The sequence below is a fragment of the Drosophila obscura genome, unplaced genomic scaffold (genome assembly GCF_018151105.1).
Source record: "Drosophila obscura isolate BZ-5 IFL unplaced genomic scaffold, ASM1815110v1 contig_26, whole genome shotgun sequence".
NCBI classification, from domain to species: Eukaryota; Metazoa; Arthropoda; class Insecta; order Diptera; family Drosophilidae; genus Drosophila; species Drosophila obscura.
The window spans coordinates 678,897-701,542 of record NW_024542813.1 but is presented as its reverse complement, the minus strand read 5'-3'; the positions used below and the strand labels follow the sequence as shown (position 1 = coordinate 701,542).

The 22,646-nt window shown below is 42.8% G+C and overlaps 1 protein-coding gene across 1 annotated transcript in view; it reads left to right on the top strand.

Annotated features, from left to right (window-relative positions):
• Window positions 1–15,340: 15,340 nt before the first annotated feature.
• Window positions 15,341–22,646, top strand: part of LOC121404621 (synaptojanin-1-like) — a 105,698-nt gene continuing 98,392 nt past the window's right edge. The window contains exon 1 of the mRNA XM_041594422.1: window positions 15,341–15,536. Coding sequence (XP_041450356.1) covers window positions 15,454–15,536 — 83 coding nt within the window. The 5' untranslated portion in view covers window positions 15,341–15,453. The remainder of the gene's footprint in view (window positions 15,537–22,646) is intronic.

The following is a 22,646-nucleotide window of genomic DNA, read 5'->3' as shown; positions in this document are numbered from 1 at the left end:
CGCGTTGTCTCTCTTTCCCTTGATATGCACAATGCCACTGATACGTCTGCACCGTAGAGTGATTGGAAGTAAAAAGAACTACTGTGAGCTTACTGCGCTGCTCAATGCCCCAAGTAGATCTCACAAGAGAAGAGAGAGAGAGAGAGATGTCAGTTTTGACATTTCGTCGTTCTCGCTCCTCTCTTGCCTCTTATACATTATGCGTTATTGCCAAATTACTGCTATTTTACCTCTGTAAACTCCCAACTACATTTGACATTTTACCTCCCGCAAAACTGTCCACTACAATATCAATAGATTCCTTCAAGAACAAGGGCAATAAAATATTAAAGAATTTAAGACTAGCGCTACTCAAGCCGGTGACCACAGTAAAAGAAAATAAAGAAAAAGAAGAGATACTGTCTACATTCCATGACGATCCACTTCAAGGAGGTCATATAGGTATAGCTAAAACATTAGCGAAAATAAGAAGTCATTATTATTGGAAAAACATGACACGCAAAATTACAGCTTATGTAAGAATGTGTCCAAAATGCCAAAAATCCTAAATTACTAAGCATACTACTAAACTTGACTATGACAGAAACACCACAAATAGGGTAATAGGGTAATTGTGGATACGATCGGTCCACTTCCCAAATCAGAACAAGGAAACGAATATGCAGTCACTTTAATCTGTGAATTGACAAAATACCTTGTAGCCATACCAATCAAGAACAAAAGTGCAAAAACAGTAGCTAAGGCTATATTTGAAGATTTTATTCTAAAGTACGGTCCAATGAAGACGTTCATTACGGACATGGGAACGGAATACAAAAATTCAATAATTGAAGATTTATGTAAAAACTTAAATATTCAAAACATAACATCCACTGCACATCATCACCAGACTGTAGGAACCGTGGAGCGAAGCCACAGAACATTCAATGAGTTCATACGCTCATACATCTCAACTTACAAAACAGATTGCGATGTATGGCTACAATACTTCGATTATTGCTTCAATACAACCTCTTCTATGGCACATGATTATTGTACATATGAATTAGTTTTCGGTAAGGCTTCGAACTTACCAACACATTTTAATAGCATAGATAGCATAGATACCATAATATAACAAGCTTTTAAAAGAGCAAGATTAATGCTATAATCCAACAAACAAAATCAAACGAGAAGGAACGTGTGAGTCGCTACCCGTACTCAGTCAGTATATACATTTTAAGCTTATGATTTTTTAGAATTTTAAAAAAAATTTTACACTTACATTTTTTTGCTACATCTGTTATCTACATCTACTATGTATATTCTACATCTAACATGTAGATTCTACATGTACCATTTAGATTCTACATCTCCTCCGCTAGGGGTTGCTCGTGCACTGAACGCGGCAGAGTGTGCGAGCGAGAAAGAGAATGAGCAGCTGGATGGAGGCGGGGGAAGCAACTGAAAACTAATTTCTTCATTCTGGTTATAATTATGATCCGATCTGATTCAGATTCGGCAATCTGTTAGACATAGTCATTCTCTATGATACTGCGTCTCTGGCTGTCTATAATTATGATCCGATCGGATTGATAGACATAGTCATTCCCTACGATACTTCGTTTTTAGTTTTATCGTATCTTTAAAATTTTGTCTGCAACAGATTTTCGTCCTTTGTGGGGGGCGGAAGGGGTCGGTACACTTGTAGCAGTGGGATATCACATGAGTCTGCAAACCAAATTTGGTTGCCCTAGCTCTTATAGTCTCTGAGATCTAGGCGCTCATCGAGACAGACAGACAGACAGACGGACAGACAGACATGGCTATATCTCTTTTTCTCTTTTTTTTTAACTCTTTTTTGAGTACGGGTATAAAAATCTTGAATCATACGTAATTTCGCAACCGAAAATTTTTGTCACAATTATATTAAACTTCTACACTTAATACATTTTATTACAACTTTAGAACAATAATTTTTATAAAATAACTCCACTATATTACGTTATTTTTTAAAAGGAGAGAGATGTAGTATGCTCATATAAACATATTAACAATACCCACTGTACCTAGTGTACTAAAGGGACTACACCACTGTAACACTTTGTTGCTGTGTTTATGTAATTAAAAGTCCCAGACATATCTTAAGTGCGACGGTAATACGATCGGACAAATATGCCTCACAGACAAAAGTGCAGCGTCGACATGTATAGCATAGCCGTCTGCACCCAAACATGAGGTGTTCAAATGTTTAAAAATCAACCGTCAACGACTACAGACGTATTTTTTAATCGCTCCGCGGTGAAAATTCAATAAAGTCAATTAATCGCGATTAATCATAAATTAAATTCGCGAAAAAAAGCGCTCGGGGTAGGCATGGGTACTAGTGATCGTGCTGCCCATGAATACCATCCAATCGAGTAATAAAGACTAATAGAAATAATAGAAAAGAACAAGTGTCAACGTTTAAGAGCACCAGCTCGGTAAGGAACACAAGCACTGTAAGCAAAGCCAAAATGAGCCAAGCCCGGCAACAACAACAAGACGAGCGTCGGCTCTCGCAAGCAAAAAGCAACGCGTACTTCTCTATACGCTCGCCAAAGGCAGCAGTACCAACAAAAACTGCATCATTGCAAGTGAACGAGGAGAGAGCACGCTCTCTCTCCCCTGCATTGCAAAGTGGGTCATGGAGTGCTCAGTGCCCATCCCCCGACTCGTACTGCCTAACCAGCGATTTGCTAATATCGACAACAACTAGTACAATGCCCTCGCTCAAAACTGTGTCTTCGACCACAACAACGACAACAACCACAACAACAACCACTGCAATTGCCCAGCGCCCGATACTGTCGACCCACTGCGACAAGCCCCAACTCTCCCAACCAATAAGTTCAAAAAATGCTAACGGAGCGTTAATTCAGACTGGGCTCGATCGCTATGTGCAAATCAAAAGAAAATTGAGCCCACAAAATGTGAAGAACAACAATGCAGCCAAAATAACTAAAATAACCGAGAACACTGTGCCACATAAGGCACTAGCAAACAATAGATTTGCGATACTAAGTGTCCCAAACGAAGATGAGATCACCCAAGATGCTGAACTGGTCAAAAAAATAACTGATACAATTGGCGCAAACACATTCCATGTCACGTACATAAAAAGGGGTAATATAAATGAAACAAAAATACAAGTCAATGACGAACAAAACTATCGATCAGTTGCGAAATATCTCGAAAATGAAAAAATGAATTACTACACCTACCAACTTAAAAGTAGCAAAGAATTACAAGTGGTTATCAAAGGAATCGAACCAACAGTCCCAATCAATGAGATAATAGATGGACTTAACGATAAGGGCTTCGAAGTCAAAATGGCAATGAACATAATAAATAGAAACAAAATTCCTCAGCCAATGTTCAAAGTAGAACTGACACCTGAAAGTATGCATATAAGGAAAAATGAAGTTCACCCAATATACAAGCTTCAATACCTACTGCACCGTAGGATCACCGTTGAGGAACCACACAAACGAAATGGACCGGTCCAATGCACAAATTGCCAGGAATATGGACACACGAAAACCTATTGCACTCTACGGGCAGTCTGCGTTGCCTGTGGTGATGTTCATCTCACTGAGGCCTGCCCCGTAAATAAGGAGGACCCATCTGCCAAAAAATGTAGCAACTGTGGGGGAAACCAACCTGCCAACTATAGAGGTTGTCCTGTCTATAAAGAATTGAAAAATCGCCTAAACCAACAAATAACTGCAGCTCGTAACCCGGTCGTCCGACAAAACTTAACATATATACCATCAACTACGACTCCAGGAGTTTCTTTTGCTCAGGCGTTAAGTTACAACAACGGGTCGTACGCCTCAGTCTCTAAGCCGACACTTCAACCAACCACAGCTGGAATAATGCAGAATCAGGCCTCAAATCAGATCCCAGAAATCTCTGCCCAACATACCCCTGCTAATCCATCCCAATTGCCTAGTGGAATTGAGTCAATGCTGGTAACTATAACAAATACAATGGTAGCAATACAACAAACGATGCAGGAGCTTATGCGCAACCAAAATCTCCTCCTGGAGCTCCTAATCAAACAGAAATCTGTTTAAATGTCCTGTCTAAATATATGTTTCTGGAATGCAAATGGCATTTCTCAGCACAAATGCGAGCTCTTACAGTTCCTCGCTCAACACGACATTGACGCCATGCTCATATCAGAGACTCACCTAACAAATAAAAACTATTTTCACCTCAATGGCTATAACTTCTATGCGACAAATCATCCCGATGGTAAGGCACATGGAGGTACTGGCGTTCTGATCAAGAATCGCATTAGGCATTATCCATAGCCTTCATTTGCTACACCTTATCTACAGGCAACAGCAATTCATATTGAAATTCAGAGCGGCTACCTAAACCTAGCCGCAGTATACTGCCCACCACGTTTCTGCATTTCCGAAACAGAATTTGTAACATTCTTCGACCTACTAGGTTACCGATTTATAGCAGCTGGTGACTACAATGCCAAGCACACCCATTGGGGATCTAGACTTACCAACCCGAAAGGAAGACAACTATATAACGCTATAATAACCCCACGAAACAAGCTAGACTTTATCTCTCCGGGCAAGCCCACATATTGGCCCACAGATCCAAACAAGCAACCCGACTTGATTGATTTTGCAGTTACACGAAGGGTGCTGCAAGCTCAGATTAATGTAGATCACTTAACAGATCTATCATCGGATCACTCGCCCATTCTACTTCACCTTTACGACCATCCACAGCATTCGGAACGCCCACACTTTCTAACTTCTAGCAAAACAGATTGGCTCAAATACAGGAAGTACATAAGCTCTCATATTGATAGCTGCCCAAACATTAATTGTAAAGATGACATTGATAGGTCAGTCGAAGCATTGGTTTCCTCAATGTCACTGGCGGCAAAACACTCAACACCAATATTAGCATCTAATAAACATTCCAACAGCAGTCGTATTTCTAGGCACATTGAAGTGCTGCTACGCGATAAAAGAAGGCTTCGCCGAGAGTGGCAAGCACACAGATCACCTGCATCGAAAGAGCGGCTAAAAATAGCCAACCACCTACTACGCAGAGCCCTAGAAGATGAAAAAAACCGAGCTCAAATATCCTATATGGAGCAACTCTCCCCAACTAGCAAACGATTCCCACTGTGGAAAGCAAAATCAGGCGTATGCCCACCAATCGAGAGTGAATCACCTTTGCGTACACAAACAGGAGAGTGGGCTCGCAGCAACAAAGAGAAGGCAAATACATTTGCCGTCCATCTAGAAAACGTCTTCAAACCGCACCCAGCAACGAATAGCTTAGTGCTCCCACCAACCAACAATCCCGAAGCTACTCCGCCTATCATATTCCAAACAGGAGAAGTCACAAGGGTCATTAAAGACCAAATCTCAAAGCAAAAGAAAGCTCCGGGCCACGATTTCATCTCTCCTAAAATGATCATAGAATTGCCGAGCTGTGCAGTGTATTTTCTTACTATGATATTCAACAGAATGATGAAATGGGGCTATTATCCTCAAGAATGGAGGAAATCAGTCATCACAATGATCCATAAAGCCGGAAAAGACAAGTCCAAGCCATCATCATATAGACCTATCAGCCTACTGCCTTGCCTATCAAAGATATTTGAAAAGCTGCTCCTGAATCGTATCAAGCAACACCTACACATCAACGGTGCCATCCCGACTCACCAATTTGGATTTCGCGAAAAACACGGAACCATTGAACAAGTAAACCGTATAGCCTCTGAGATACGAAATGCATTTGAAAGACGGGAGTATTGCTCCGCTGTTTTTCTGGATGTCGCACAGGCTTTCGACCGCGTTTGGTTAGATGGCTTAATCCACAAAATCAAAATATTACTTCCACAGAACATCCATGGAATAATGGAGTCATACCTACAGCAAAGAAGTTTCGCAGTACGATGCAAAGATTTCCTCTCTGAATATCATCCAATTGAAGCTGGTGTACCGCAAGGCAGCGTGCTTGGACCGACACTGTATATCATATTCACAGCAGATCTACCGACAAACAGCCTAACAACAACTTCGACATTTGCTGATCACCTTCACGTTAAACAGACAAACTTGCCCTCCATTATGTCTGAACAATATCAACATTCCACAAACCACCGAAGTAACATACCTTGGTGTTCATCTGGATAGAAGGCTTACTTGGCGTAAGCACATCGAAGCGAAGAGAAATCTACTTAAATTTAAAGCTAGTAATCTACATTGGCTAATAAACACCCGTTCACCACTAAAACTGGAGTACAAAGTACTTTTGTACAATGCAGTTCTCAAACCTATCTGGACATACGGCTCCGAGCTATGGGGAAATGCTTGCGTTAGTAATTTAGAAATAATCCAGAGAGCTCAATCGAAGATACTAAGAACTATTACTGGGGCACCATGGTACATACGGAATGAAAATATCCATAAAGACTTAAATGTAGGATCAGTTAAAGATGAAATTGCCAAAGTGAAAGCAAAGTACCAGGCCAAGCTTCAAGCCCATCCTAATAGACTTGCGCAGTCTTTAACTTGGCACACTAGCCATACACGACTCCGGCGAAGAGACCTTCCCACCCAGCAATAATACTTAGCTAGGGACGTACTCTAAGTAATTAAGTGTAAATAATTAAATAAATATATTAGGCTAAGATTTGTATACTTGTCGTAAGTCTCTAATAGGGAAGATTCGATAAATAAAATCCCGTAATAAAAAAAAAAAAAAAAGTTTATGCAATCCCCTCGCGGCCCACGCTATCAGCAGCGCTGGGCATATATACAAGAACAACGACCATGGGTACGATATTTTGGTATACTGGGTGTAGTTCTCGTGTTGTACTACAGCCAGACTGATACGTGAACAGGTGAGTCGAGATAATGCCTCTGGTATCGCAACAACGACTTTTTTGGGCGACGAAGATCTCGGACATGGCTCTAGGCATGGCTCGGTGCATGGCGCTAAGAATCATGTCGGTACGCGGAACGTACTCCAATGTGTTGGCGAAGATCTGTGTGACGTCAGCCGTGGGTACGACAGGGCTGCGGTCGGTGTATCGTGGGGTCATCGTCCTGGTTTCCGGGCCTGCGCTGAGGGCTCTGTGGATATCAGTTCGATGATGGGCCCCGACCAGTGTGGGGTTAGCGTGGCTGTTTCCCTTGTTGCTGGGCTGTTGATCTGTTGCTGCCTTTGTCGGTGTCGATGTTGTTGCCTTGGTTCAGGGCTGATGGTCGTCTCGGAGGGTGTTTCACTTTCTCCTTGGAGGAGATGGTACTTACATGCTCTGATGCTGGGCTTGGACCTGGGCTTCCTGTGTCGAGCGCCGGGTTCCAGTGCGTGAGTGCTATCTCGTGGGTGAGATTTTCGTAGCGTCTTTGGGGTATGTGTCCCCTGTGGTTGGCCTTGGACGCGGTTGCTCCGTAGTGACCGTGGGACTCGTTTTTCCGTTTGTTTGTTTGTTGTTTCTTGGTGTTGGCTTCGGATTCGTGTTCTTCGCTGTTGCCCGACGTTTTGCCTTTGCTGGGGCTGGGCTGGGTGTCGTGTTCTTCGTGGCGATATGGGTCAGTGTATTCGTTGGGGTATGTCGTGGTCGCGTGTTTGCTGTTGCTGGTATCGGTGTCATGTTGGCGCTGCTGGGTGCCAAAATTGTTGGGATAGGTTGTGGACGTATGACGGCTGCCGTAGGTTTCGGTTTCTGGTGTCGGGGTTCGTTGCCTTGTACGCTGTTGGTTGGAACGGGGTGGATAGGTGGTGTGTGGCACTGATCTCGTAATTGTAGAAGTGTGGTACCGCACTTGATCGTTGTTTCAATGGCACATAGGAAGTCCATGCCGACGATAACTTGATCCAACATGTTTGGTAAGACATGGAGGGGTATTTGAACTTCTCTTTGATCCAGTCTGATGTGCGCCAGTAGAATCTGGGTGATCTCTCTGACCAAGCCGTCGGCCAGGCGTATGCGGACGCATGCATCTTGTAGGTTGGTGTTGTTGTCTAGTTGTCGGGCGAGGTTTGCTCTGATAAATCTTCGGGATGTCCCTGTGTCGACGGTGGCTTCCGTTGCCTGTCCTCCTATGGTTACCATTGCCACTATTCGGTTCTCGTTCATGTGTAGCGGGGTTTTTATTCGTGGGTCGGGGCAGACGTCGTTCCCGGCTGATCCCGTGTCAGTCGAGGACGCGAGTCGTTTCCCGACGTGTTCTGGCGACAGCAATCGATGGTCCGGGTGCCGCGCTTGCCACATTCCCAACAGAACAGGATCGAGGGATTTTGGCATTCATATGCCGCATGCCCTGCTTCACCACACCGGCGACAGGCTGCGCGTGGGTTGGCGATGGGGGTCGTAATCATGCGATGTGCTACCTCGGGCTTTGCCGTACTCACTGGGTTGGATGGCTGTCTTCTTGGTGAGTCTGCCGAGTCCCAATGAGGCTTCCGGAATGGTGTCCGATTGGAATCGTCGCTCCTCTGATCTGTAGTTGGCCGTGCGTATCTGGGCGTGTGTCGTGGTGGTGCAAGAGTGATCGGGATGGTCCGCTCTTGAATACTCTCAAACTCCGTGGCCAGCAGTGTTAGCTGTGACAAGTCTTGCAGTTCGTAGCGGCGCACGTACATCTGGTATGCTGGAAAGGCGTTGTCGTAGATTCTGGTTAGCTCCTTGGCTGCGTCGTTCCCAGCGTGGTGCATGAGTAGACGTTTCTCGATGAGGAAATCTTTTAACAGTTCTCCCGCCACTTGCTTGCGGGCTCGGATCTGGTCTTCCAATTGTTCAAAATACCGTGGTGGCAAGAAGAACGTTAAGAATTCCTGGCGGAAATTTTCCCATGAGGAACTTTGTAGGCGGCTAGTGCGGAACCAACGACTTTCACGGTCTGTGAGATGTTCGGCCATGGCCGGCGGCAGCTGGTTTGTGTCCACCCCATACGAGATCGCGCGTTCTTCGAGCAGTTCGATGAACGATAGTGGGTCATCTTGGCCGTCAAACTGGATTCCCCATTTTCGGATGCGTTCCGCTATTGGTGCAGCGTGGTTGTAGTGGTGCCCTTCCATGGGTCGGTCGATCGCTGGCAAGACCCTCGGTACGGGCGCTGGGTGGGTCTCTGTAGCTAGGGGCCTTGGAAACGGGGCTGCAGGAGTGCGGTATTCGGTGGCTGCGGGGACTCGTAATCCGGTTTTATGATCCATCCAGGACCCCTGGATCCATTTGGCGAGTGTCGGATGGTCCAGGAGTAGTGGGCAGTGGTGACTTGGAGCGAGAGCGTGAGGCTGGTTTGGCATAGTGCCTCTCGAACTCTCCTAAGCGAACCCAGGCTTCTTGCGCGAGTGGCCCGGCGACTAGTGCGTCAAATTTTTTTCGGCGTTCATCGACCGTTCCTTCGCTGCCAAATCGGAATTCTTCGGCGAGGACTTCTAGCTCGTCCCGACGGAGTTTGTGGATCCAGCCGGTGCTGACCCCAGGATTGGAAAATTGTCCCGCAGGGTATGCCTACTCTGATTGTTCCTCGTCGTGATATTCCATGGTGGTTTTTCTGTTGATTTTGGCACTGAGTTACTGTTAAACGGCACTTTTAGGATCGGCACTGCGTATACTTTCGCGATTGTTTTCGCGCCCGGATTACGTTAGTGAATTATTGTTGAGCTTAGCTTGTCTTTTCAATTTTCCTTTTGCTGGTAGTGGGTCTTTAATCCACGAAGTTCCTGATTTCGGTTTTCTTGAAATTTTCCTTCAAAAATTCTTTAAAGTCCCTGCTCGGGCGCCACTTGTAAGGTCCTATCTCAGGCTGGGATAGTCATCAGTGTGTCCTGGGTCCTGAATTACAAGTTATTTATAATTCGAGAAGACTTTATTGGGAAAACCAGGAACTCTGCCAGCAACTGAAATATAATTGGTTATTTGGAATTACAACAAGTTTGGTTTATGGTGAAGTTTTAATTTGTATCTTTATTAAATGTGTGTGAAGCTTGTTAATTCAAGTTAACTGCCAGCTAACTTCAAACGAACTGAACTGGTACAGGGAGAACTCCGATATATATAGCGTTTTCCTATTCTTAATAGGGCCAGTGCTGCTATGTATGGGACATTGCTCCGAGCCGATCTCGGGTTTCGCATTTTGGGTTGATCGGCACTTTTCCATGTTAATGGTTGTATTTTGCTGCATGGGATTATTGCATTTCCTTGATGTTCGATGGCACGCGCGCTGAGTCTTCGGTTTTCCTGACTGCTGGCCGCGTCATTTGAGAGCTTTGGTTACTTGGTTTTGCTGTGGTGGGGGCTGTTATATAATCTTGGCCGAGCGTGTGCTGAGTTCTAAGTTTTCTTTCTTTCTTCGGTCGATATCTTTCTGTCTTTCGATCCGTGCTGCGTCTTTGGATTTGTTGGTGTTGATATATTCTCCTTTGTGTATCGTTGGTGGCTCCGACTGCTTGTGACGAACCATGGCTCGTTACAAGTTGCGCGGCCTTAGGTCTAAGAGACTTAAATAATTATACAGAAGATATTCAATAAAATCCAAGCAAGAAAGACGGATGTCTTTACTTTACTTTTTACATCACATCAGAACTCATTGGTTTTCGTTTCATCCTCGGCACAATTACGTTGAGTCTCAAGTGGAAATGAGGCCACGGGTGGCCGTGGTACTGCTCGACGGGGGTCGTGGTGTGTGGGCGTCCTGACGTTGGCCGTCCGGCCATACTGGCGTGTCATCTGTTATTCTGCTGGATGATAAATTTCGCGCTGGTGCGCTGTCTTCCGTTATCTGATCGCCTGCTGCTGTTGTCAGTTTCTTCCGCGGAATGAGGGCCAATTTAGCGGGTGTCGTCCTCTTCCGTTCTCTGGGTCGTCGTTTTGGGTTGAACTCTCTCGGCTTCCTTTTTATTTCTTCCAGGTATTTTTAATGTTCGGCGAACCTTCGCTTTGCCTCTTCAAGCCACGTTTCCATCTTAGGTAGATCTGCAATAGTCAGAAGCGAACAAATTGGATTAGTTTTCTTTTGCTAAAATCATAACCCGATCAAGTCCCGTTTCGGCAAACTTTTAGATTCCCTACGATTCTGCGTTTTCGTATTTTAAAAATTGGTGGTGCCATTTTCGCCAGTGGGAATGGGCGTGGCAAAAATTTGAAGTGTCTTAGTCGACCATGTGAGCCAATTGGCTATTTGGCTTTAGCCAATATGTACCGAAATATGTACACCTGCTTCATAGACTTTAAAGAAGCTTTCGACAACATCGATCAGCATAGCCTTTCGAAACTCAACATGGCCGTAGTATCAACACAGATTTTGAGCATATTAAAACGTCTTTAGCGAAAACATGGCAGTGGTCTGGAACGGTAATAATCTCTCATGCAACCTTGCCGTTAAGCAAAGATGCCATCTAAGTGTACTGTTATATACCTTGTGCGTCCGTGTTGTGTTGTGAGGTATTTCGCATTTCCGACCGCTTGAATAAGCCACAAAAATAAATAAGAACGCGACTCCCTGTAGTCTTTCAGCTATAGGCTTAGGTAAGGTTAGGTTTATAGGGCTGTTCGACCGAAGTCGAGGTCAGTCGGAGGCAAGACTGCCCATTGTGATGCCCACACTCGTCACGAGATAATGTCCATATAGGCTTTATGCTCGACGATTTCAAATTAACGAAAAATGCAAGCCGTGTTCGTGGGTTAAACATGTATATATATTGCAAGTATCTTTGGACTATATAGAACCGTTTAAGTTTGCTTTCAAGTTTCGACTCCTGGTCTTGACGGCAACGCAAGCCACTCAGACCGCCACACAGTGTATCGAAGTGCAGTTTTTTTTGACAAAATTGCGGGGACAGTTCAAATGTTGTCTGATTTTTATCTTTTTTTGTTAATACTCATATGGTCTGCCCGCCAAGAATTGCCAACTCTCTAAAACTACCCTAAAAATATCAACTTTCATCAAATTAAAAAACTAAATTTTTTACGTAGAAAATGGGGGAAATAATCTATATATATAATGAGAACGAACGTGTGAGTCGCTTCTGGGGACGCGACTCTACTTATACCCGTACTCAGTCAGCATATACATTTTTAGAATATGATTTTTTAGAATTTTAAATTTTAAATTAAAAAAAAATTTTCATTTTAAAAGGGGAAAGGGGGGGGGGGGGAAACAACTGAAAATTAATTTCTTCATTCTGGCTATAATTATGATCCGATCTGGTTCAGATTCGGTAATCTGGTAGATATGGGCATTTTCTACGATACTGCGTTTTTATTTTTAGCGTATCTTTAAAATTGTGGCTGCCACAGATTTTTGTTCTTTGTGGGGGCGGAATGGGGCGGGGCGAAATTTTGAAATTCACTTGTAGCAGTGTGATATCACTTGAGTCTGGAAACAAAATTTGGTTCCTCTAGCTTTTATAGTCTCTGAGATCCAGGCGTCAAACATGACGGACGGACAGACGGACGGACGGACAGACAGACATGGCTCTATCGACTCGGCTATTGATGCTGATCAAGAATATATATACTTTATGGGGTCGGAAACGTTTCCTTCTCTGAGTTACACACATCCACTTTTACCACAAATCTAATATACATTCCCCTTAACTCTTTTTTGAGTACGGGTATAAATATCGTGTAAAATGGGTTTTATATCTTCAATGGATTTGGATTTGATAATTCTTCCCTGTGCTAATTTGGAAACTTTGCTGTCAAAACTAAGTTTTTCTCTAACTGCTATGTTGTTTAGCGACGGAATTTATTTCTTAAATCCTAGATAGGGAATCGGCAACAACGTTGGCTTTTCCTGGATTATAAATTAACTGTTAATCATATTCTTCCAAGAATGTATCCTTCGTTTTATTCTTGCATTACTGTTCCAGTCGCTCATAGAATGGGTTAAAGATTGATGATCAGTATAAATTTTCACTTTCGCTCCTCCATAGAGATAATTCCTTAATGATTTTAATGCCTATATTATTGCTAAAATTTCGGCTTTAGAAAGTGTTCGGAAATGAATGATATTGATTTATCATTCTGAGCAAGGACTGCTCCTAAGGCGAAGTTTGAGGCATCTGTCGTAAATTGAAATTCTTTATTGAAATCGGGATATTGTAGGATGACTTCGGTTGAAATTAATGTATTTTTAAGTTTTTGGAATGACGCTATTGCTTCTTAGTTTAGGTGAATCATCTTTCTGCTTGAATTGGTTTTGGATACGCGACCATCTTCCCCACTTAGTAGTGAGGTAAGTGGTTTTGCTAACAAGGCATAATATTTGATGAATCTTCTATAATAGCCCGACAAACCTAGGAAGGATCTAAGATCCTTTAGTGATTTCGGACAAGGATACTTAGCAATTGATTCTACCTTTGAAGGGGTTGTCTCTATTCCTTTGGGGCTGTCCATATATTACGTAATCACCTAGGTGGAGGGGGGGGTCAAGGAAATGATTATGTTTGATTACATGGGGGAGGGGGGTCTTGGACAATGATTACGTTATCATTTCCAATATCATTCCAATAGTAAATAATATTAAAGATTGGATTGCATCTCCGTTTGAATCCACAGATTAAAGCAACAAATTTGTTTATATATTTTTATACCCGTACTCAAAAAAGAGTTAAGGGGTATATTAGATTTGTGGTAAAAGAGGATGTGTGTAACGCAGAAAAGGAAACGTTTCCGACCCCATAAAGTATATATATTCTTGATCAGTATTAATAGCCGAGTCGATATAGCTATGTCTGTCTGTCCGTCTGTCTGTCTGTCTGTCTGTCTGTCTGTCTCGATGAGCGCCTAGATCTCAGAGACAATAAGAGCTAGGGCAACCAAATTTGGTTTCCAGACTCATGTGATATCCCACTGTTACAAGTGTATTTCAAAATTTCGCCCCGCCCCCTTCCGCCAGCACAAAGAACGAAAATCTGTGGCAGGCACATTTTTAAAGATACGATAAAACTAAAAACGCAGTATCGTAGAGAATGACCATATCTACCAGACTGCTGAATCTGAATCAGATCGGACCATAATTATAGCCAGAATGACGAAATTAATTTTCAGTTGCTTCCTCTGCCCCCTCCAGCCAACGACAACACAACTCATTTTCCTTCTCGCTCGCACACTCTGCCGCGTTCAGTGCGGGAGCAACCCCTAGCGGAGAAGATGTAGAATCTGAATGGTACATCTATAATCTACATGTTAGATGTAAAATATACATTGTAGATGTAGATAACAGATGTAGAAAAAAAATGTAAAATGTAAAATTTTTTTTTTAATTCTAAAATTCTAAAAAATCATATGCTCAAAAATGTAAATACTGACTGAGTACGGGTATAAGTAGAGTCGCGTCTTTAGAAGCGACTCACACGTTCCTTCTCGTTTTTTCTTGTGATTACGTAATCATGGTGAGGGGGGGGGGGGTTCCTTGAATGATTACTTTTGATTATCAGGGGGGGGGGGGTCAAAAATCATCGAAAACGTGATTACGTAATATATGGACAGCCCCTTTACCGGAAATAACGAAACCTAAGAACTCTACTTTATTCTTGCTGGCGCATTCTTTAAGCCAAAAGGGAGTTTCCTGTAGTCAATGACCACTCTAAATTTCTTCTTTTTGGATGCATCTAATTTTTTTGGGACGAGCCAAATGGGTGAATTGTATGGAGATCGAGATGGTCTAATTATCTAGTAGTGCTTTTGTTTGAGTTTCTACTTCGACCTTGGATCCGGCCGGTAACACTACTCGACAAAATCCAACTTTTTTTCTCAAGGATCCAAATCGACTTTTTCTGATAGATATAGACTTTAAATTATGTTTTTTTTTCTATGGCAGAACTTTTTTTTGAAGAATTTTTGAATTCTGGTTTTTTTTTTAAGCTTGTTTCAGAGGTAGCGCTTCTTTTTTCATATAACTCTAGTATCTTACGTCTGGTTGTAAAGAACTTTGCTATTTTGAAAAGATAATTGAAACAGCTAGAAGTTGATGCCAAACACTTTGTGATTTCAGCTTACCGTCTGGGAAATATAAAGCATTGAAATGCAAAAATGATGATTTTTGTGGGGTATTTTTTACGAAATTTTGACTTTAAAAACTCAGGAAAAGTCGAAAAAAAATAATATCTTGTGTCCTCTATTTTTTGTGTATAGGTGCGTTGCGAGCCCAACTGCCCATTGGGAACAAAGGAACGCGATCAGGTACCAAATGTACAACCCTTGTTCGTTTGCTCTGTTCCCAATTGGTAAAAGAAGAGAAGCGCAATCGATAGTATCGATAAAAAATGTATGAAGATCTATGATCACTAGAATTAATATAGAGAAAATAAACGAACGAGCAAGAACTATCATCGAGGGGATTGAGGAATATCAGGATTGCTGAAGAAGAGGGACTTGGCTCGAACATTTGGCGCCCGAACAGGGACCTTTGGAGAAGGTCCATATTCCGGATGGAGTTCACTTGGGAACTCAATAAATATTTAACCCAGAGTCTGGCTGACGGCGACTGCGACAGCGGCTTCGGTATCGAATTGTGAGTGTTAACTGCTTTGAGCATCTAATATTTCTTGCAGGCATGGTTAATTCCAATTCGATGTGTGTGAAAAAATATAAAAATAATATCTAGTGTCAAGTGGTTGCGGCTTTGAGACTTCTGCCACTAACCATACAGTATATAGATGTGCCAGTTCATACAACAAAAGGGGCGCAAGCTGAGTGTTCTGTCCCGGCTCCCAGCGCTTCGGCTCTGTGAGGCTGAGACACTCGGGTAGGGAGCCAGGCCATTCGGGTCGGGAGCTGGTTCGTTCGGCATGTATGACTCATGTCGGGAAGCGAAAGCAAGCTGAGAATTGCAAATGAATGTGTGTAAACAGACACGAAAAAATTTTGTATCAATTCTTATTTTCCGAAAACGTTTTGAGTTTGTTTTGAGTTTCGTTTCCAGGACCAGCGATCGATACCGGGATCGGGGCCGGCATTGTAAAAAATTGGAGGAACAGCGAAGAAAGAAAGAATTAAGAACATTGTATTTAAGAATAGAGCCAACTAACACGCTACAATTAAACATTTATTTATATAAAGCGTCTTCCTCACGAAGAACCCCACACAACTCAGAAGTGGGTAAAGGACGGCCTACAATTAAGGGATTTTCACCACTCATACATTAGCACATAAGACCCGGTAGCAGAGGGAGATAGCACTATGTACGTTTGGCTTCTATTGTCAGCATAAGCAATCATACAGAACATTTTCTGTTCTGAACGCAGTAGTTGTGGGTGGCGCTTTGGCAGAATGGCAAACGAGGTTAGAGTGGCTGACGAAATAACGAGTTTGACAGGCTGCAAAGACCGCTTCGTAATGGCAATGGCAATGGCGCTAACGTAGAGGAATTACCTGATGAAAGAATCGAGAATAAGGAAATAAAAGTAAACGTTCCAGAAATTTCGCCAGACGCACAAGCTAAGAGGCTGGAAGCCGAACGCCTTATGATGGAAGCAGAGATATGTTTGCTCCAAAGGAAACAAGCCCTGGAAGAACTGCGCACGGGGAGCGTGGACGGATTAGCCAACTTCAAGGAGATTATGCAGATTATGGAACCGTATGCAGGAAAAGTAAACAGCGCTCATGCTTGGATCAAAGATTTTGAGATGAACTGCAAGGGGACGGATGCGTTTAAGCTCAGATGCGTGCGACGCTTAATGAAGGCGGACACGGACGCAGAATCTTTTCTGAAAGTAAACAAGGCTACGTCGTTGCTGCCTTTAAGAAAGATTTCCTGGACACATTCGGCAGGATTTCCTCAATGGTTTTTTTTTTTTTTTTTTATTACGGGATTTTATTTATCGAATCTTCCCTATTAGAGACTTACAAGTATACAAATCTTAGCCTAATATATTTATTTAATTATTTACACTTAATTACTTAGAGTACGTCCCTAGCTAAGTATTATTGCTGGGTGGGAAGGTCTCTTCGCCGGAGTCGTGTATGGCTAGTGTGCCAAGTTAAAGACTGCGCAAGTCTATTAGGATGGGCTTGAAGCTTGGCCTGGTACTTTGCTTTCACTTTGGCAATTTCATCTTTAACTGATCCTACATTTAAGTCTTTATGGATATGTTCATTCCGTATGTACCATGGTGCCCCAGTAATAGTTCTTAGTATCTTCGATTGAGCTCTCTGGATTATTTCTAAATTACTAACGCAAGCATTTCCCCATAGCTCGGAGCCGTATGTCCAGATAGGTTTGAGAACTGCATTGTACAAAAGTACTTTGTACTCCAGTTTTAGTGGTGAACGGGTGTTTATTAGCCAATGTAGATTACTAGCTTTAAATTTAAGTAGATTTCTCTTCGCTTCGATGTGCTTACGCCAAGTAAGCCTTCTATCCAGATGAACACCAAGGTATGTTACTTCGGTGGTTTGTGGAATGTTGATATTGTTCAGACATAATGGAGGGCAAGTTTGTCTGTTTAACGTGAAGGTGACATGCTTGCACTTTTGCTCGTTTACATGTATCCGCCAGTCTGCTAGCCATTTTTCTAAGGCCACGAGATGAGATGATAAGTGATCCGTGGCCCTTCTTGGGCACTTGGAGCGACTTAATATGGCAGTATCATCAGCAAATGTCGAAGTTGTTGTTAGGCTGTTTGTCGGTAGATCTGCTGTGAATATGATATACAGTGTCGGTCCAAGCACGCTGCCTTGCGGTACACCAGCTTCAATTGGATGATATTCAGAGAGGAAATCTTTGCATCGTACTGCGAAACTTCTTTGCTGTAGGTATGACTCCATTATTCCATGGATGTTCTGTGGAAGTAATATTTTGATTTTGTGGATTAAGCCATCTAACCAAACGCGGTCGAAAGCCTGTGCGACATCCAGAAAAACAGCGGAGCAATACTCCCGTCTTTCAAATGCATTTCGTATCTCAGAGGTTATACGGTTTACTTGTTCAATGGTTCCGTGTTTTTCGCGAAATCCAAATTGGTGAGTCGGGATGGCACCGTTGATGTGTAGGTGTTGTTTGATACGATTCAGGAGCAGCTTTTCAAATATCTTTGATAGGCAAGGCAGTAGGCTGATAGGTCTATATGATGATGGCTTGGACTTGTCTTTTCCGGCTTTATGGATCATTGTGATGACTGATTTCCTCCATTCTTGAGGATAATAGCCCCATTTCATCATGCTGTTGAATATCATAGTAAGAAAATACACTGCACAGCTCGGCAATTCTATGATCATTTTAGGAGAGATGAAATCGTGGCCCGGAGCTTTCTTTTGCTTTGAGATTTGGTCTTTAATGACCCTTGTGACTTCTCCTGTTTGGAATATGATAGGCGGAGTAGCTTCGGGATTGTTGGTTGGTGGGAGCACAAAGCTATTCGTTGCTGGGTGCGGTTTGAAGACGTTTTCTAGATGGACGGCAAATGTATTTGCCTTCTCTTTGTTGCTGCGAGCCCACTCTCCTGTTTGTGTACGCAAAGGTGATTCACTCTCGATTGGTGGGCATACGCCTGATTTTGCTTTCCACAGTGGGAATCGTTTGCTAGTTGGGGAGAGTTGCTCCATATAGGATATTTGAGCTCGGTTTTTTTCATCTTCTAGGGCTCTGCGTAGTAGGTGGTTGGCTATTTTTAGCCGCTCTTTCGATGCAGGTGATCTGTGTGCTTGCCACTCTCGGCGAAGCCTTCTTTTATCGCGTAGCAGCACTTCAATGTGCCTAGAAATACGACTGCTGTTGGAATGTTTATTAGATGCTAATATTGGTGTTGAGTGTTTTGCCGCCAGTGACATTGAGGAAACCAATGCTTCGACTGACCTATCAATGTCATCTTTACAATTAATGTTTGGGCAGCTATCAATATGAGAGCTTATGTACTTCCTGTATTTGAGCCAATCTGTTTTGCTAGAAGTTAGAAAGTGTGGGCGTTCCGAATGCTGTGGATGGTCGTAAAGGTGAAGTAGAATGGGCGAGTGATCCGATGATAGATCTGTTAAGTGATCTACATTAATCTGAGCTTGCAGCACCCTTCGTGTAACTGCAAAATCAATCAAGTCGGGTTGCTTGTTTGGATCTGTGGGCCAATATGTGGGCTTGCCCGGAGAGATAAAGTCTAGCTTGTTTCGTGGGGTTATTATAGCGTTATATAGTTGTCTTCCTTTCGGGTTGGTAAGTCTAGATCCCCAATGGGTGTGCTTGGCATTGTAGTCACCAGCTGCTATAAATCGGTAACCTAGTAGGTCGAAGAATGTTACAAATTCTGTTTCGGAAATGCAGAAACGTGGTGGGCAGTATACTGCGGCTAGGTTTAGGTAGCCGCTCTGAATTTCAATATGAATTGCTGTTGCCTGTAGATAAGGTGTAGCAAATGAAGGCAATGGATAATGCCTAATGCGATTCTTGATCAGAACGCCAGTACCTCCATGTGCCTTACCATCGGGATGATTTGTCGCATAGAAGTTATAGCCATTGAGGTGAAAATAGTTTTTATTTGTTAGGTGAGTCTCTGATATGAGCATGGCGTCAATGTCGTGTTGAGCGAGGAACTGTAAGAGCTCGCATTTGTGCTGAGAAATGCCATTTGCATTCCAGAAACATATATTTAGACAGGACATTTAAACAGATTTCTGTTTGATTAGGAGCTCCAGGAGGAGATTTTGGTTGCGCATAAGCTCCTGCATCGTTTGTTGTATTGCTACCATTGTATTTGTTATAGTTACCAGCATTGACTCAATTCCACTAGGCAATTGGGATGGATTAGCAGGGGTATGTTGGGCAGAGATTTCTGGGATCTGATTTGATGCCTGATTCTGCATTATTCCAGCTGTGGTTGGTTGAAGTGTCGGCTTAGAGACTGAGGCGTACGACCCGTTGTTGTAACTTAACGCCTGAGCAAAAGAAACTCCTGGAGTCGTAGTTGATGGTATATGTTAAGTTTTGTCGGACGACCGGGTTACGAGCTGCAGTTATTTGTTGGTTTAGGCGATTTTTCAATTCTTTATAGACAGGACAACCTCTATAGTTGGCAGTATGGTTTCCCCCACAGTTGCTACATTTTTTGGCAGATGGGTCCTCCTTATTTACGGGGCAGGCCTCAGTGAGATGAACATCACCACAGGCAACGCAGACTGCCCGTAGAGTGCAATAGGTTTTCGTGTGTCCATATTCCTGGCAATTTGTGCATTGGACCGGTCCATTTCGTTTGTGTGGTTCCTCAACGGTGATCCTACGGTGCAGTAGGTATTGAAGCTTGTATATTGGGTGAACTTCATTTTTCCTTATATGCATACTTTCAGGTGTCAGTTCTACTTTGAACATTGGCTGAGGAATTTTGTTTCTATTTATTATGTTCATTACCATTTTGACTTCGAAGCCCTTATCGTTAAGTCCATCTATTATCTCATTGATTGGGACTGTTGGTTCGATTCCTTTGATAACCACTTGTAATCCTTTGCTACTTTTAAGTTGGTAGGTGTAGTAATTCATTTTTTCATTTTCGAGATATTTCGCAACTGATCGATAGTTTTGTTCGTCATTGACTTGTATTTTTGTTTCATTTATATTACCCCTTTTTATGTACGTGACATAGAATGTGTTTGCGCCAATTGTATCAGTTATTTTTTTTGACCAGTTCAGCACAATTTGCCTGTCGAACATAAATAGGTGGCGGTCTTAATTTTTTGGCCTTGGGTGTTTGGGTGATCTCATCTTCGTTTGGGACACTTAGTATCGCAAATCTATTGTTTGCTAGTGCCTTATGTGGCACAGTGTTCTCGGTTATTTTAGTTATTTTGGATGCATTGTTGTTCTTCACATTTTGTGGGCTCAATTTTCTTTTGATTTGCACATAGCGATCGAGCCCAGTCTGAATTAACGCTCCGTTAGCATTTTTTGAGCTTATTGGTTGGGAGAGTTGGGGCTTGTCGCAGTGGGTCGACAGTATCGGGCGCTGGGCAATTGCAGTGGTTGTTGTTGTGGTTGTTGTCGTTGTTGTGGTCGAAGACACAGTTTTGAGCGAGGGCATTGTACTAGTTGTTGTCGATATTAGCAAATCGCTGGTTAGGCAGTACGAGTCGGGGGATGGGCACTGAGCACTCCATGACCCACTTTGCAATGCAGGGGAGAGAGAGCGTGCTCTCTCCTCGTTCACTTGCAATGATGCAGTTTTTGTTGGTACTGCTGCCTTTGGCGAGCGTATAGAGAAGTACGCGTTGCTTTTTGCTTGCGAGAGCCGACGCTCGTCTTGTTGTTGTTGCCGGGCTTGGCTCATTTTGGCTTTGCTTACAGTGCTTGTGTTCCTTACCGAGCTTGTGCTCTTAAACGTTGACACTTGTTCTTTTCTATTATTTCTATTAGTCTTTATTACTCGATTGGATGGTATTCATGGGCAGCACGATCGCTAGTACCATGCCTACCCGAGCGCTTTTTTTTTTCGCGAATTTAATCGCGATTAATTGACTTTATTGAATTTTCACCGCGGAGCGATTAAAAAATACGTCTGTAGTCGTTGACGGTTGATTTGGCAATGGTAGAGGTAATAAACACGCTCAAATCTACTTTTTATTGCCCGGGAAAGATGTCAGTTCTAGGTTATGTGATGCAAATGCAAGAAATTGCACAACGAGCTCCGATCGACGAAGAAAAAGCCGTCCAGTTCGTGATCGACGCCTAAAGGATGATTCCGCTGACATTGCTATATTCTATCCGGCCAAAACTATTGGCGAACTTGTAAAGCTGTCACACCGTTACGAAGAGATGCGTAAAAAACGTTGGAGCGCATCGCCGTCGGCAAAAAAACCGATGGGACACAAGAGCATTCCGGCCAATAGTGGAGGTACTGTACATTGTTACAATTGTTCGGGCGCTGGACACATCGCCAAGGAGTGTACAGAGCTCAAGAGGATGAAGGGCTCCTGTTTCCGTTGCGGATCCATGGGTCATGCTATCAAGAACTGCAAGGCCCCACCACCTTCAGGGAATACAGCGGTGGCATTATCGGATCAATTCCGACAGGAAGGGACTACCAAGGAGGTAGACGATAACGAAGGGGCAGTAATAAACACGCGCAATTAGTTTAATACGTCACTCCGCATTACCACTTCAATTAAGAGAAAACAGTTTGAAGGAAACGAACTTTAAAGGATTAGGAAGTTTTCGGTTATGTACATTTGGGAAGATCTGGATATTTATGTCATTTTCTGGTATTACGCACAGAATATTATGTTACGTTGTTCCAGATAACTACATTCCATATCCTATTTTATGTAGAAGAGATTTTTTAAGAAGATTTAACCTAAAATTAAAATTTTGTGAATCATTTCATACGACGAGCGTAAGATACTAGAAACATTAGTTAATGAATTGTTAGAAGCGGGCCACATACGGCCCAGTACATCACCATACTCTTCAGCAACCGTGCTTGTCAAAAAGAAAAGTGGAGAAAAAAGATTATGTGTAGATTTTAGACAGTTGATTAAAATGATTGAAAGGGATGGTTATCCATTGGCGCGCATAGATGACTGTCTAGAGAAACTGGAGGGCAATCGTTTTTTCAGTATATTAGACTTAAAACGTGGATTTAATCAAGTTAGGGTTGCCAAAGATTCCGTTAAAACACGGCATTTGTGACACCAAATGGTCAGTACG